The following is a 16,652-nucleotide window of genomic DNA, read 5'->3' on the forward strand; positions in this document are numbered from 1 at the left end:
CATGCATAAATCGAGAAAATCCAGGTTGCTTCTGCGAATGCGCAAGACCACGCCTAAAATGCATCACGAAATCATTTGGAACCCAGTGTCTAATCGACGCGCACTGGAAGTCCTTGGGTGATGCCGCAAGCACACGTAACCACAGGTCGCACTAGCGAAGGGGGATTTGCTCTGCTGAGACCACGTCATAAAGTTAGCATTCCACAGGTGGCACAGTGAAAGAATAAGATATAAAGCCTCTAGGAATAAGTGGCCTCGATGTCCGTGCCCCTGTCATGCGCCGCAGCGCAGAGTCACGCGCTCTTCTGGTCTAGCCGCGGCGGAGGGAGTGGAGACCGCGGACGTTCAGAGGAGCCGAAGAGCCGCGTCGCCTCCGCGACTGAGGAGGCGTTGGGCGCCGACTGGAGCTGCAGTGCCCAGCTGGGCAGCTCGCTCCACGAGAACATCGTCTCACCCAGCGTGTTCATTGTGAGGATGAGCGACGTCAGAGTGACCACCTTCACCAACGTGCCGTGGATGAGCTACGTACGGCAAAGAAAAAAAAAAGAGCGTCAGTGAAATGCCTCTAAACGAACGAGTTTCTTAGGAACAATCGTGCGAAAGGCCAGCTGTAGAGGTAGATATCACCATCCCCACCACCGTTACCTCCACCAGCATCATCATCAGCCGGATAACCGGATAACGTCCACTGCAGTAAACAAGACCTTTCCCAGTGCTCTCCAAGAGCATTCCGCTCCTGCGACAGGCGCAACCACTGTACATGCAAACTTCTCAATCTCACCCTTACCTCACTTTTGGCCGCCCTGGGTTACGTTTTCCTTTGGCTTGAATCAACTCTGTTTGCACTAACAGACCATCGGTTATTCGTTCGGCGCATTACATTTACAGCGAAGTTCTTAATGACCCACTTGGGGCCTGAGCGACGTTGTTGGCGTAACATATCACGTGGCGTCAGCGCCTCTTGAACTGGTCACGTGATGTCAGGTGACGTCATCGGCAGCGAGAAGCCGTCTGAGCGGGCTCCGCACCGATGTTGGCACAGTCTCTTCATTTTATTACCAACAGCAAAAGCCCGAACGGCATAGCTGGTCAAACACACAATCGCAGTCATTTTCTTTTTGCATAGTATGCTGGCGCTGCGATGTCCTCAGCCGCTTCCAAGCCGCTTCAAGCCGCTTCCTTATACTTAAGGATGTAAGGAAATAATGACGGACTAGGATCAGGATAAAATGATCAGCACTCGTCCCGATTTAATACGTGAATGGATCCTTGCGCCTCCCCCTCGAGCTTTCCACGTTCGCGTCCGCTATATAAGCTTCGCTGTTGCTACACGCATCCTCGTTCCTGTATAGATCCTCTGTCACTTGTCGATCGGAGCCAAGACCTGACATTCAGCATTCCCTATATGCATGATAGATGGCAGCACTATGATGGCCACAAAGAACTGACGGTTAGGTATTCTTAGACAACGCACCATTGCCTCGACAGACAACACAAATCTACAAACAGACATTCACGTTTCATAAGAACAGAGATGCTTGCGAGTTCGACGCTTCAAACGCCTCTAATACTCTTGGTCCGCGCCTATCAAGGGGTTACAAATAGAGAACTGGTGGGAAGCGCGTGATCGTAATACTTCTCCAAATGCTTCGAAACGATTTTCGGATGATCTGCGTACGACTGTGGTAGAGAATATAAGTAGTTACAGGGAAAGGAGCGATAGCAGTGCCTCTCAGCATTGCTTGGGAACACGGACCGCGCAGTGAAGGCAGGGATTATGGAAAGGATGACAGGGGTAGAGATAAAAAAAAATGCAGGTAACGCTTACGCTACTTCCTGCTAAGTTTCGCGACTTAGGCAGGAATTCGCGTTTTTCGAGAAAGTTGCGCAAGCTGTCTTCACACTGCATTTCTGCATCAGTATATAGCTTCAGCGATGCGAAGACTTTTTTTAATACATCTTGACCGCCGTGCTCTCGCTCTGTTATTCAGAAGACAGATAGGTCTGGTGAAAGAAAGACAGCTGTCGAACTAAGACGGAACACGCTGCGGCACACAAAGAGTACTCGTGGGCTGCGAGGCGAACCGGCGTCTTACCAACTTGCGCCGGCTCAGAGTGACAACGTCGTCAAGTATGGCGATCGGCATGGCCGCCGTGGGCAGGATGAGCGTCGTCGACGACGCCACTGTCACGGGAATGGCGAAGTAGAGGGGGTTGCACTGTATCTTCAGGGCCTGCGCATAAACAGTGGTCTTCAGGCAGGCGTCCAGAATATTTGATGTTTCTTGGCAGGCTTTACGCTCACATTGCGAGCATCCCTACAAAGAGTTTCCAAAGCGTATCTCTCACTTTCATGATTTACACTGCACAAGGGAAAGACCGATGGCACGAAAATGCGTGCTGTAAAAGTAAAAGCAGGTGTTTTAAAAAATAGACGAAAATAAGTCTGAGCCTTCCTATATTCGTGCCGACAGTAGACCACCGTTCCTGAAATTTTGCCCATTTATCTTGGTTCACTTTCCTCTTTCCCCATTTTTTTTATAATTACCCCTTCTGCTTTCCGAGGCCCATTTACCTCATATTTTTTATCTCTCGTTTCCTTTTCTCGTCTTTTCTTCCTTCCTACACATGCCCGCATCTTCCATCCTCCTGGCCACCAGCGAGCACGTCTGAAGCTATTGGGCACGCTGGACCCAACCGAGTTTCCATTCCTCCTCCTTAATTATTAAACCTTTTGGGGCTTCTCTGCACTACAAATCACCATTGCCCGGCTGTCATTTGTGCCTTTTTTATAACTGGTTTTTCTTAAGTTTTCTCCTGGGCGTTGGCCTCTTTTCTTTACTTTTCAACTGTTTTTGCCTGCGATAACCTCTGGTTTGGTGCGGGCTTCCTCTCACTTTTTTTTTGTTTTGTGCTTAAGGGGTAAGCCTCCTTACTGGTACACTTTGATGACCGGTAGAAGAGGTATATAGAAACAGGCCATGGAGTTTATCCAAGAGCTATCGTTCGCCTCTTGAGAAGAGGAAATCTACGCACTACGCGGTCCAGAGCGTGGCTGCGTCACGACTGGTACTGAGCGTTGCAGACGAAACGGGGTAAGCCGAAAAAAAACATTGAAAGAAACTGAAAGTAATTTAGAAGCACTGTACGCGCATATATATTCACGTGGAATGTACTTGCCAGGTCGACGACGATGGGTAGCAGCGTTGTGACGGTGACGTCTATGCTCACGAACTCGGTCAGCACCGAGGACAGCACGGTGAGGACGATCTGGATCGTGGTTGGAGCGAACGGCCTGAACTCGTTGAGCAGGGACTGGACCCAGAAAGTCACGCCGTTCACCTGCGCTTCGAGATGGCGCACCTCGGAGGAGCGTCTAACACAGCATGTGCGCCTATTCACCAGGGAGGACAATCGGTAAGAAAGAATCGAATCTCCCTGCTCGCGACAGAAAGGTAGACCTAGAAGAATAGCCGCGAAAACTAATCAGACTTTTCATTCCCAGAGAGAACATGTGAAGACGTTAGCTGTAGCGGTCCGGCAAGGTGCGATATCGGTAGGGTGTTTTTGAACGACACTAAGTAAGCCATTGAAAGCCCAGTCTCTTAAGAAAGATTTGCAACAAAGCCGCGTTATCATTAATGCTGTGAAATCTGCATCTGCAGCTGCCACCTAGCATAACGCTGGTGTAGTGTGCGTTACGTAATGTTAATAAATGCGTTAATTTCAGAAATGCTTCGCTTTTTCAAGCTCCGAATGCACTGAAATAGAAATGCCATTTAAGGTCCGCAGCACAGATTTGTCCTTGGAAGTGTGTTGCAATGTCACAGCTGTGCATAAATTTTCCTGAAACAGATTGATTGAGTGTAGACACAATGAAAACGAGATGCTAATTCCGTCTCAGCGCTTACGCCGTTTCGCCAGCTATGCGAGGCAATAGCGATTTGTGCTTGCTGGCTCGCACTCTCCTCCCTTGCTTTCCTCACCAATGCACTCTCTTCTCACTTGATTACCTAACTCCCTCATCACTCATTCATCACACTTGCACACCTCACTCGTCCTGCTCACTTACCGCACTCGATCACCTCACTCACTAGCCCGCACACCTCACTTGTGCTCCTCACTCACTCATCACACTCGCTCACCTCACCCACTCACCGCACTCGTTCCTCACTCACACACTCGCACACCTTAAATCATACCCTCCCGCTAACTCATCCTCACTCCTTAAGTTGATCCTTTTTCGTTAGCCACCACGTTTCTGCCACATATGTGAGTACTGGTAAGATAGCCTCACTCAGTCGAGCACGGCACCTTTACCGCTACCGCCACCCACCTGCATTGCGCGTGCGATGCAGGACACCGAGCCCTGGATCACGAGCGGTCCCCAGTGCATGTGGGGACACAGGGCGCGCCAGTCGACGAACGGCGGAGTGGACGACGGTGCCGCTCTGCCGGCGCTGCCCCCGTGCCAACCAGCAGCAGCGGACGAGAAAAAAACTACCAGCATGTAGTCCAGCACCACGAGCTGCTGCTCGCTGGGGGTGAGACAGGTTAGGTATACGTTATAACGCTAGCCACCTCGCACCGAGGCCGCGTTTACGCGGGCACTGCGGCGCTAAACGTCAACGCGCGCTGCAAAAGCCGTGCGGTAGAAGGCGGCACAGACAACGATGAGCAATCATTCCGTGCGCATGTCTCTCTCCTTGGCAACGCATTTCCTCTGGTCTAAGTTGGAGAAAATGAAAGGCCACAAAAAACAGAAAACTACAGCAAAACACCTCTCGTGGTCCAGCTGAGGCGCGGTGGACGCGGGTGAGGACGCGTAATAAGGCTGCTGAATTACCACAATAGTGAGTCTACGACGAAACATGGGAGGTAATACATATGACACCGCTGCCGAATAGAGTCTGGAAACTAACGAACGGTGAAAGCAAGAACTGGAACGGGCAGCGGCAGTGTAGGAGTGAGACGCGTGTGAACGAACCTGAGTCCCACGAAGCGGCCGCCGCTGGTGAACGAGAGCGCCGCGTTGATGACGACCCAGAGACCAGCGGCGACGACGGCCACGGTAAGAACGAAGCGCTCGGGATGCCTGCGAGGCGCAAAGGTGGCGAAAAGAAGAGGGTTCGTTAGCATGAAAAAATAAGTCCCATGCTATGTAAGGCACCCACTGTCTCCCTAGCGTGGTGAGAACATCGCAGGTTTGATGAACAAAAAACTTTTAAGAGATGCTCGCTGGATCGTTTGAATGCGTTAGAATTTTCTGTCCCTGCTGATTGTTGTCACTAACGCTATATCATATATGAGGAACTGGCCATTCTCTCCTTTACACTCATAGATCGCTGGGAGTCCTGATAACACTCCAGGCGCAGCGGTGCAGTGGTTAAGGGGGTTCGCCACTGCCCTGCGACGGCAGGTGCTGCCACCGGCGGGGTTTGCAAGACAGGTTGCTCTCCCCGAGCAACCTCTCGCGACCAATCGTTAGTTTTACTGCCACCCGCCATGGTAGGCAGGTTTCAATGACGTCATAACGCTCGCAGCACGTCACGCGTTACGGAGGTCGCCATTGCTGCTTGCCCCTATTCCTCTAATATTAACGAATTTATATGATGAACGAAAGGCACAATAAGCGCCTCTCTCTGTGGACACCTCAACGCCGCCGCGAGGGAAGCTATAAAGCGGAGGGCGAGAAGGGGAGTGAGAAAGTCGCCACAGTGGAGGGCTTCGGGAAAAAAAAATTGATCACCGGTCACTCGTGTCGCATTGATATCGCACCGATATAGACAGATTCGATCTCGCTACCGCATGTTCAGCAACCTAATGGCATGACTACAGAGCTACCGCAGTGGGTGACATTTGAATGAGGATTATGATCCTGGACAGGCCGAGAAATCACGTGAAGTGTAATACGCTGACAAAGCCGCAGCACAGGGGTTCTCAGTTAGGTTTCAGAAATTTCTTCAGCCGAAAAAAAAAATTGTGGGAGACGAGTGAACGGGGCTTAAAAATATGGTTGAATATTTCCGCGATACCGCGCGTACGAGTGAACTACTTAGTAAACTGTAAGATCTTAATTCGATCCATAGGTGTCAAACGTAGGGTGTTTATATGCACGAGGCAGCAATTGCACTGAAAAGGAAAACATTTTTCATGTTTGGTCTAAGAAGGTCCCTTTAGTGATGCGTTGCCAGAGTCGTGACTCATTGCGGCTAATTTGCACCCACAGGCGTGAATGTAAGTTTGAAGTTCTTTCCCAAGTGTGACGTAGTTCATAGCTTGCATGGCTGCTTAGCGTTCCCTTAACGATATAGCTATGCATGTTATATAGGAACGTTGCTGGCAAATAAAGAGCTCAACTGCTCAAAATTCATGCGCAGCTCAAGAATTGTCAGAATTTCTTCAAGCGACATGTAAACTGCACCAAGCTTAGCACCCGGATCACGACACGCGGCCACTCACGTTAGTGCTCCTAGGCCCTCGGTCTGCCTCTCGATGACCCTGAGGATCTCCAGGCGCGTGTTCTCGTCTTCCTCGGCGTCGCTGAATGCGCAGAAAAGTGATTGATGAGGGAATCCCGCTTGCATGTACACGCCTCTTCCCATAACCAATTAAAATGTACATTTCGGCTTGGCTGCGTATGTAACGTCTCAGCTTTGAGAAATACAGCTAGATTTTGCAAAGTCGTCATCACCATCAGCCTGACTACGCCCACTGCAGGGCAAATGCCTCTCCTGTGTCTTTCCAGTTAACCGTGTCCTTTGCCAGCTGCGGCCACCATGTCCTGTAAACTTCTTAATCTCATTCTTCCACCTAACTTTCTGCCGCCCCCTGCTACGCTTCCCTTCCCTTGGAATCCACGGTTATCTTGCGTTCGCATTACATGCCCTGCCCAAGCCCATTTCTTCATACGGTCTGCCAAACAAACCAGCTATGAAGCAAGGAAACGGTATCGCTAAATATAAGCGCGGAAGTGAATTAAGGAAGCAAGGTAAACTGCTATAGTATCATGGCTGAATGAACAGTGGCTCGCTAGTTGGCTTGCCAGGCTTCCTTGCAGGTACACACTGAAGCATGCTGCATTGTGTTCCAAGCCCCTGACGTCTTAACGTGTCAACCCTCTCTGAAGGAGACGACTGTGGTATATCAAATTAAGGCACGCGTACTTGCCTACTGTCCCTTGCTACAGCGTTATAAACGCTGGCCGAACGCTCGACTATGAGAACTGGAGCTACGTCTACTGACACGATGGCGATGACTGCAATCAATAATTAGCGCAAGGGCTAAGATGATGGCAGCTGTGCCTCGCCATCCTCATCAGGCTGCTGTTGACATTACACAGCTGAACCTTCTCCGGAGTCGCATAACGAAGTCGCAAGAAGCCTTACGGCAGATAGTAGGGAAAACCAAAGTGGGCTTACTACTGTCGCACCAGGTCGAAGTACATGATGGAGAAGCAGGCCAACAGTCCGCATCCGACCACGGGAAAGACGATCGTCACCCAGCTGGTGACGTGCAACGCGGCAGAACGGGCGAACCTCCTGCAAATGCATTGGCAGCCTCGTCGATAGGTCTACCCCCTACAGTATGCTCAGTTAACTCAGCATAGGCATCTACATTTGTTTCTGCTCTATTGAGAGTAGGTGTAGAGAAAGCAATGTGGTTGCGAGAAGTCAGATACAAACCAGCTTCGTTTTCACATGCTCCCGGCAACCAACACGTTCACCCAGAGGGTGATGTCAAATGCTTTTCGCAAGCTGCAGGAGCTCATAGGGGGCTGCTGCAGGTGCACCGTGGACGGCAACGCATGAAGAAGCGTGATAAAAATGGGAGTAGACAAAGAAGCATGTCCATAATGGCGCACGCCTGCGGAACGCCGACTCGGTCGCCCAAGTAAAGGTATGTGAGCCGCTTTTTAACAGTAGCTGGCTCTATACGTGAATACAGGCTTTCCACCGTCGCTGAGGCCGGCGATAGTCCGATAAGCCCCCGATACGCCGAACTGCCATCGGTAACCGCTTTTCTAATGTTTTCTAATTTCGAATTTTTATTGCATCCTATAGATTTTCTACGGCCGTCGGAAATAACTGGCGTGAGCGCAGGAAGCATTTAATAGACAAGACATTACGTCTAGGAGTAACAGTCGGCCATGGTAATCATGTTCGCGCAGAATCCCTCGCGACACACTAGTTTTCTCAAAATCAGAGGTTAAATTATCCCCATCCCATTAGTTAATCGCTGTTCCTTTTTACTGGCGTCCAACATATAGTGCTAGTTTGTAATGTCCAGGAATGCTTGACATGTGTCGTAGTGATTCAGCGGTTGTGACGCTTTGATGTTCGTAAAGAGGTCGTTTATCCCGAGTTTGACCGCGTATGAAGCATTTCTACGGAGATAAGTGCAATAAAGTCGCTCTCACGAGTTTCCAGTGAATGTTAATGGCCTCCATGAGGCCGAAATAAATCCTAAAATCCTCGTCATGGAGGTCCTATACAGCACAGACGAAGTGCCACGATTGACTCCTTTAACTATAGTGTACAGACCCGACCCACCAAAGTGCAGTGGCAGTGCAAGCGCACTCACATGCGTAGGTAGCTGAAGAGGAAGACGTTGGCCATGTTTCCTCGCGTGCTGACTATGGAGCCGATGACCGCCACCATGACTGCACCCTGGAGGAGGTCCCGCTGTATGGACAAGCAGCGCCTGCGAGGCACGCGCGGCGATTAGCCATCGCTGTATCCTCGTGCCTTGTTGCTCGGACCGCGGTTGAGGCACACAGACTGATACATCGATGAGTCTACGCTTCATTTGCTGGAGGCAGTCCTCACTGGGACAACACTTGACCCTTAAGGAAAGGACAGAGGACTTGTCCGCTTTGTTTTAGGCGGTGACAGTCTTAAAATGACACTGAGTCCAAAAATAAGTAGGCCTGTAACGATGGCATGCCGCGTTCTAATAACAAAGAGAGCACTCTCACCAAAAACGGGTCTTTGATAGGCAAGAAAAGAGCAGAAAACAAAATACAGGTGTCGCCATCATCGGCTGATTTCGGAAGTAAAGTGCTTGCGTCGACGCCGATTTTATTCGCGGATCTCAGAGGCTACGCTACACCACCATTCGCTTCAAAACAGTGGCAATTGTTCTTTTTCGGTAAGAACGTCATGAGTTTGAGTTGACTGGTCGAAAGATTTTTGAAGTCTATTTTCTCGCCTATAAATGCGTCTTTTGCTGCCAGACAACCGTCAACGTACATACCAGATAGCCAGCGAATCACATTTTACTGAGAACAAAAATTGTATATTATTGTCCTAATACTTGTATGGAGGGGACGCTCATGACGAACTGAAGTTTGCCTGTATCAATAATTACCGCATTCTAATGACAAAGACGCTGCTTTCATAGGAAATAGAGCTTTTGTAAGGTAGAAAACGCCAAAAATGATATTACAGATGTCGCCATCACCGCCAGATTTCTCAAGTAAACTGCGGTGCGTCGACAGTTTTCGCGTGGATACTAGAGGTTACGCTACGCCGCCATTCACTTAAAAACGGTGATCACGGAGCCCTTTTAATGCGTTAGCAGTAGAACCCCCATTTTGGAAAAATGTGCCCGTTCGTCCGAAGCCTCGGTTGGCAGGTGGCATAGTAGAAAGTGAGGAGTTCTACTTTCCGCTTGCAGATGTGACAGGGGGATTGAGGAAAAAGGGGGAAAGGGAACACGAGGAGGAACACTGATGCGAACGTATTCTCTGCCGAATCAATTGTATTGATAGTCTAATGTTTTTGATGTTGGCGTCATGAGTTTGATTCGAGTGATCGGAAATTCTTAAGTGCAATTTTCTCGGCAATAAGTGTACCTCTTGCTGCCGGGCAATTGACATAGCCAGAATGAGTCACAGAATCGATTTTTAATGGGAAGAAAAATTGTATCGAGATGTACTCGTTGTCCGTTTAACTATTGTTTTCTGCAGTTTACATCAGTGCGTTACTTGGAAATGGTCAGGAACACTAACAAAGAACACATGAAGTTTGGTGAGAGCAACTTCGCCAGCAAAAACATTTTTTTCGCGTTGTGACGAATGAAAAGGTGAGCAGGTCATTCGAAACAACACGACTGTTGCAATGACGTCATATAGGTCCCATCCATAGGTCTCATAAACGTCTCACGTCAGTTCCGTCAGGCGTCATGCAGAAACAGCAAAACCGACTATAGGCAGCGCACTTTCGCCGAAAGACATTCTGCATCAACCACTGCGTGTAGAACGAAGGTAGACCTACTCTTTTTCCCAGGAGGCGAGTTCCTTGAGCCCGACAGTGTCCAAGGCTGAAGTCATCAGTGTCATGCGTCGTGCTGCCAGCCGAAAAAAAAAAAGTAGTAGGGGTTTAACGTAGTTAAGCCCGGTAAACGTGCGAAAGCATGTGCTAATTCTTCGCCTCTTCTTCTTCTCCATCCATTGGCTACATCTGGCGCGACGTTCCTCCTAACTTTCTCGAGGTTCCTTCTATTAGCTACAGCTGGCGCGACGAACCTCCGAACTTTCCCGAACTTCCTGCCATTGGCTACAGCTGGCGCGACGCTCCACCGAACTTTCCCGAACTTCCTGCCATTGGCTACAGCTGGCGCGACGCTCCACCGAACTTTCCCGAGCTTCCTACCATTGGCTGCAGCTTACGCGATGCTTTTCCGAACTAACCCGAGCTTACTCGACAAGACAAGACAAGATTCTTGCTCGGGGTTGGTAGTACGTCTGGAGTAGCGCTTTCGCGCTAAAATGAAAACTGTATTCCCCCTTTATTTTCTTTCTTTTAGAGGGCACACACGAGTAACACCGCATCTAGGTTGTGCGTAACCATTTTCGGGCCGATGGTTCCTCGGGAAGTAAAGAACAACTGGGATCTTAATAAAAAATTTTAAAATGCATCACGCGGAAATGGGGATTCGGATGCCATACATCGCTCTGTAGTGTTTTGGAGTTATGTGAATTTTTGCCGGCAGGGTAATTAGAGCGCCGGATATCCGGGTCTTCATTTGCTTGCTCGGGTCTCGTTACACCCGAAGAAGGGATTTTGTGCACGAAAATAAGCGGTCATTTACTCAACTGAGACACATACAGAAGAAATCTACCAGCGCCAATACAGGATCCCGGACAAGCCGGGCGCATGTGAGCATGCGCAGCGGCAGGTGCGCGTCACCACCCGACAGAAGCGCACGCGCAGAATGACACCCGGCTTGTCCGGTATACGTCTACGCTTGCTATCTCTGTACGAAGAACGTAAGCACTCGGAACCCTCACCTCCTGTAGCGCCAAAAGAGGCTGTCGTGATGCTCGGGGCGCGTTTCTTCGGCGGCGTGGGAGAAGAGATACCTGGCAGCACGACAATACCACGGTCGATTATCGATATCCTCCGGGGCTCGGCGTTGTTGCCGTGCAGCCGGGACTGTGCAGTGATACCAGAAGAGACATGCATCGATTATCAGCGCCAAAACCGTGAAAATAAGGACCTAATCACGCCCTCTCCTGACCATTCTTTAACCATAGTGGATCTAATGAGAGATGTTAACCAGAGAGGTTGGATACTGGATCGGCAAGCTTCAATGTTAAGCGATATAATTCCTCGGCATGGCAGAAAGCACACACCTAAATACTGAGAGACGTTGTAGACTGTAAAAGCAATGAATGCAAACAAAGCTATTTGCTTGGGCGCGAATTGAAGGAACCGCAAGAAGCGGCACCTGTGGTGTTCGACGCGTTATCCCACTTAGGCCTAACGCTCTGCACAGATGCTGAAAGTAGGCGGCTTCTTGGTGCATCCTCGCGTCCGCATTAAAAGCAGGGCATCATTCCCTCTAGGGATTATCCTCTAGATTTTAATGCTAAAATCGGTAATCTCGGTAATCGGCAATCGGTAATCGGTAAAACCGGTAATAAATAGGTAACTGGGGTTCACCACGATGACCGTTTATCCTGCAGTGAACAAATGCGTATTTAATTATTATCTGACGTACGACTGTTTTGAGTGCACTCATATTCATCTGTCTGCTCAGTCTGTGCACTGTCCTCGCTGTCCGCATCTGTCCTCATCGAAGGCGTCGAAACTCCTCCACAAACAGCAAGCTCCGGGGCTACGCCTCTCACCTTGGACGCGCACTGCAACGATGACTTGCGCGCTATCCTTGAGATCTGAGGTGGCGAAGCGCACTGTTTGACGGGCTGCTCGGGCATTTCCGAGAGAGCCTCGGCCTCGTCGTCGATGGCCACCGCGGCAGGCGATTCCGGCTGGCGAAGCGGCTGCTGAGACGAATGACAGTCGGTTTGCTCCGTGTCTCTGAGCAGCAGGTCCTCGAGCGTCTTGCGCCGGTGACGGGAGAATCCACGCGTAGCCTGCGGTTACAAAGTGCAGAACGCATGAGAAGGACTCAAGGAATGCCGGAGAAGGCCTTCGCACACCAATTACGGCCACCATCAAGAAAGGAATATCCTGCTTCGTGAGGATATGGGCACCATAGTTTGCCAAAGTTTAACTTCTCCCTCTGCACTCCAACGTTACGATTTATACGAGTGACATGCTGTCGCCTTATACGAATGGCATGCTTTCGGCTGTCTGAACATTGGTTCGGTGTGTTGTCATCGCCATGGTGAAAACCTCGTCTATGATACACCTCGCACCTCGTCTATGCTACAGTTCCTTCTATATGTCACGTTTGTATTCAGATTAAAGTAACCACGCACAGGTCCCTCCTATGTGAAAATGTACAACCAGTTTGTACAATAAGAGTGATTTTTCCCATCGCCATTCTACGCCTATTAGCCCCACTGCCCCTCCTGAGAGGTATCCAGTTTAAAATAAAGAGATTTTGCCTATCGCTTTAGAGCACATACCTTTGAGCTAGTGGGCGCATAGCAGACACGCTTGTACGTGCCTGCTCTCGCTTTCGCCTCGTGTCAGCAACAGAAGGGCTTTGTTCCTATTAAAAATGGCCGTTAAATTGGTTGAGCGGCTAAAACTTGGGCTGCGCTTTCGGAAACACTTGCTGCCCAGTGAACCACAGATAGCGCCTGATAAGGCGCCGCCCGCCAGGTTTTCAGTGAATTAGAGCCGAATAAGGCCGACATTCTGCTACTATCGGAAGACGAAAGTGAGGGAAAGCGTTCAAATCAAACTCTATTTCAAACTTCTTTATTTTTGCCTTGCAGAGGATGTACAGAGGATGTTGAAAGCTCCGCATCGTGCTAGTTTCAGACGCAAACATGTTTTTACTGGGTGGTTTAACGGATCATAGGTGCGATACGTATGCTGTATTCCATTAGTGTGTAGGCTCTATGTGCCTTGCCTTCAGGCACTACGAAGCGTAGAGACAAGTCAAGGATGTAGCCAGTTACAGATGAATGCTCTGAGGACTGCAGTCCTTTGTTCCCAAGCAGCGTCACAGATACCGAAACGTGCATAACCTAAGGGCTTCCCACATAAGTAAGTAGCCAGTGCCCCTAAAGTACGCCAGAGACATCCGGTCCGGCCCGCTGAGTGTTTCAGAAGATCTGATCAACACCGCAGACGGCAGGGGCTGATGTTGTGGTGTTGGTTTTGTTTTGGTTTTCTTAGGTTGGGATTTATTAACAAAAATATAAAATAAAGCTTGCCTGCCCGTGCCACTTTAGTATAGGGGGCTTAAACCAATCAAAAATAAAGGAAAGGCGATGTCTTCAAAAAAGAATTTCTCACAGCAGACAATCGGAATAAAGCAAATTAGTAAATAAAAGGGAATAGCTTGCCTTGTTGAAGAGCGCCTTCTTCTGCTGCGTCTGGATGGTGTTGTCCTGGAGCGCCCTGGTGGCTCGCTCGATGAGCGCCGCCATGAGCATCGTGGTGACGCCATTGTCCAGGAACAGCGTGGCCAGCAGCGACAGCGCCGCGAAGCCCAGCACGAGCGAGCGCACGCGCGCCCCCTGGCTGCGGATGACCACCATGGCGGCGCGGTCGAACAGGCTCAGCGAGTGCGCCAGCCGGATGAGCAACATGGCGGCCACCGCGTGCAGCACGTACGGCTGGCAGGCAGAGGTAGGCACGAACAGAGGTATTAATGCGGCAGCATTAGAACCCTCACCGAACGAAAAAAACGCTGGAGGGAAGTGACGTCACCAGACCGGAAGCAAATTCACTTCCTGTAAAGGCCTCAAAAGCTTCAAATGCTATCGCATTGCCAACACACAAGGAGTCCCTGTGAAATTTTTAGTTGACTTGGGGAGAAGAGTTACTGCGGAGGTGACGTCAGTTGTGAACCTGTTCGCTTCTGTAGCCCACGGAAATGTATATCCGGCGAAAGTCGGCTTCGATGCACAGCGAAACGGTGCATTGAAGGCGACTGTATGTGGTTGCATATCGAGGTATTATAAGGAACTACTTTAAGCAATATTGGTTCATTAATTCAGTTCGAACGTCCCATAGCTTCACTTGGTGGAAGCTGGAGCAGCGTTTCTTGGAAACTATATGAACAAACAAGGGAGAAAGGACTGGACTTGCACCAGTTTTAGAAACCAGCAACGAATGCATATAAGCGACGAACGTTCGATCGATATTGCTGGAACTACATGTCACAAACTGCGCAGATTATCAATTCGCAGCTGTAGGAAGGGCAAATAAGCTCGTCTTTTAAAACGAGAGCCACAGAGCCTCTCCGTTGATGTTGCCCGCCCCGAGGACACCGAGCGGGCGAAGCGTTCGTCGTACCGACGTGTAACCAGCGAAGGCGTCGTCTTCGCCGATGGTGTCCGACGCGGCCAGCACGAGCGGAGGGAACATGCAAGCCACGGGCACCGGCAGCACTTGCATCAGTGTCCACACCACCAGCACCAGCAGGCAGTACGCACAGCGGGCCTCCTGCGTCGCGCAGGTGTGACTCGACCGTTTCTCTGCAGGCCGGCTCGCAAGTCACACAAAAGAACATCCTCAGCATAATCGCGCAAGTACTTTCCCTTTCCTTAATATCACCGTCACAGAAAAGAACATCCTCAGCATAATCGCACATATACTTTCCTTTTTCTTAATATCACAGTGTAGGCACAATGCAGGAATCGGAAAAAGAAAGGCGAACACAACACACTCTCGCGAGTCCTGTATAGTCTCTACAGTGCAGCTTGCCCAAGGTGAGCCTGCATGAGATCTGTACAGCTGAATGGAGAAAGCTTTGAACAGGACGTAAGAAAGGCTAAAGACAGGACCCTTCCCTCATTTGAGCAAGTGTGAAAAACTGACCCGCAGCTCCACTGTTCTAAAAATCTGCGGTTTTGTACAAGGCAGCACTCCAAGCGGGCTGGGTGTAATGTTTAGTTCGTCAAGAGAGAGTGAGAAGCGGGCAAGGGTGGTACTGCAGTTCATAACGACAGTCGTTCGGGAGAAAACGCTCGCAAACCATAACGGTCTGTAAGACGGCTCGAATGTGATACACCGAGCAAAGGTTCAGAGAAGCTTTTTATTTTTCAACCCAACAGCGTTACTTTGGCAGAAACTCTGGTTATGTGAGACCGAAATTCCCATTAGTCGATCACGATGTGACGTCATAAACTGATGATCTAGAGCGGGCAGCACTCCAACAACCCCACAACGGTTACAAAGTACAACATTGAAGGCGTCACTACACAATTCGTGATTGGCCTACAGGGTCCTGACGTCATTCCACCGTAGAACATCTAAGGAAAAAAAACCAGTTACGCTGAAAAGAAGGAGTTCGAGCCCCGGTCGAACCGGGGCTCGAACCCCTGCTCCTTCGGTTGACCACTCAACCACAGAAAGCTTGGGTTGAGTACGTTACAGAGCGGCCAACAACGTCTAGTTAATTAAGATGACCAATTAACCTTACCAATTAAAAAGGCGTACTCGTACGAGCAACCGAAATCCGCTTTACGCGTCATAAGATAGCAATAAATGTGGCGCTCACTGGATAACGGCTGCTGTAAACGGGTAGAGCGTACAACGGTGCCGTGTAACCGAGCAGCACGATGGCCGCCGACAGTGCCTGGCTTCGCAGCGGAGCGGCAGACGTCGACTCCATGCGTCTCAACGTCGATGCGCCGCGCGGAGTAGGAGACAGCGCCTCTAGCCACGCTGACGACCTTATTTATAGCAGGCCTGGAAAAGAAAAAAGGAACTACTCGTATCCTCAGGCAAATTATTTAGTTACTTCGCGCTAAAGTGCCGGGAAAGCTGAGCGCATACGTGCGGCTCGAACTCTCCCCTCAGCGGAACCGAAACTCGCCTTGCAGCTAGCCAAGTTGCTAGGAACAGCCTGACGGTGTACTCAGCACGATGGCTTTGACGAAAAGACGCAACTAGCAAAAAGCCTGACCACGAATCTGGGCGTTTACGGACGATCAGGCTGGAGGAACGAACGCTCGAGAATACTGTGCGACTTCTTCTTCCCGTTCGCGAGATGATAAAGGCGCGAGGCAAGTGCAGGGGACGCCCCCTTCCTCATATACAAGAGAAAAAGACATACCCAACAATTATGAACGCCATTGTTTAATGCATTGTGAGATTTCACTAAAGCAATCAATATATCCGCAGATATCACGTCGGCAGGCTTGCATTTTTTTTTTCTTGCTGCTAAACGTTTTGCTATCGGCAAAAGCGTTCCCCATTCGTTATATATGACAGACT

General features: G+C 49.9%; 1 protein-coding gene across 1 annotated transcript; it reads right to left on the bottom strand.

Moving 5' to 3' along the window:
* Positions 1-293: 293 nt before the first annotated feature.
* LOC149364770 (Na(+)/citrate cotransporter-like) lies at positions 294-16,047 on the bottom strand. The gene is made up of 14 exons (XM_089568753.1): positions 15,934-16,047; positions 14,727-14,876; positions 13,772-14,044; positions 12,881-12,887; positions 12,137-12,382; positions 10,278-10,350; positions 8,584-8,703; positions 7,422-7,541; positions 6,463-6,543; positions 4,988-5,095; positions 4,337-4,538; positions 3,181-3,342; positions 2,097-2,234; positions 294-521 (listed from the first exon to the last, which is right to left on the bottom strand). Exons 1-14 carry the CDS (start codon positions 16,045-16,047, stop codon positions 294-296), a joined length of 2,022 nt encoding a protein of 673 aa, XP_089424879.1.
* Positions 16,048-16,652: the final 605 nt, after the last annotated feature.

The sequence above is a fragment of the Amblyomma mixtum genome, chromosome 2 (assembly GCF_055824585.1).
Source record: "Amblyomma mixtum isolate Tamu chromosome 2, ASM5582458v1, whole genome shotgun sequence".
NCBI classification, from domain to species: Eukaryota; Metazoa; Arthropoda; class Arachnida; order Ixodida; family Ixodidae; genus Amblyomma; species Amblyomma mixtum.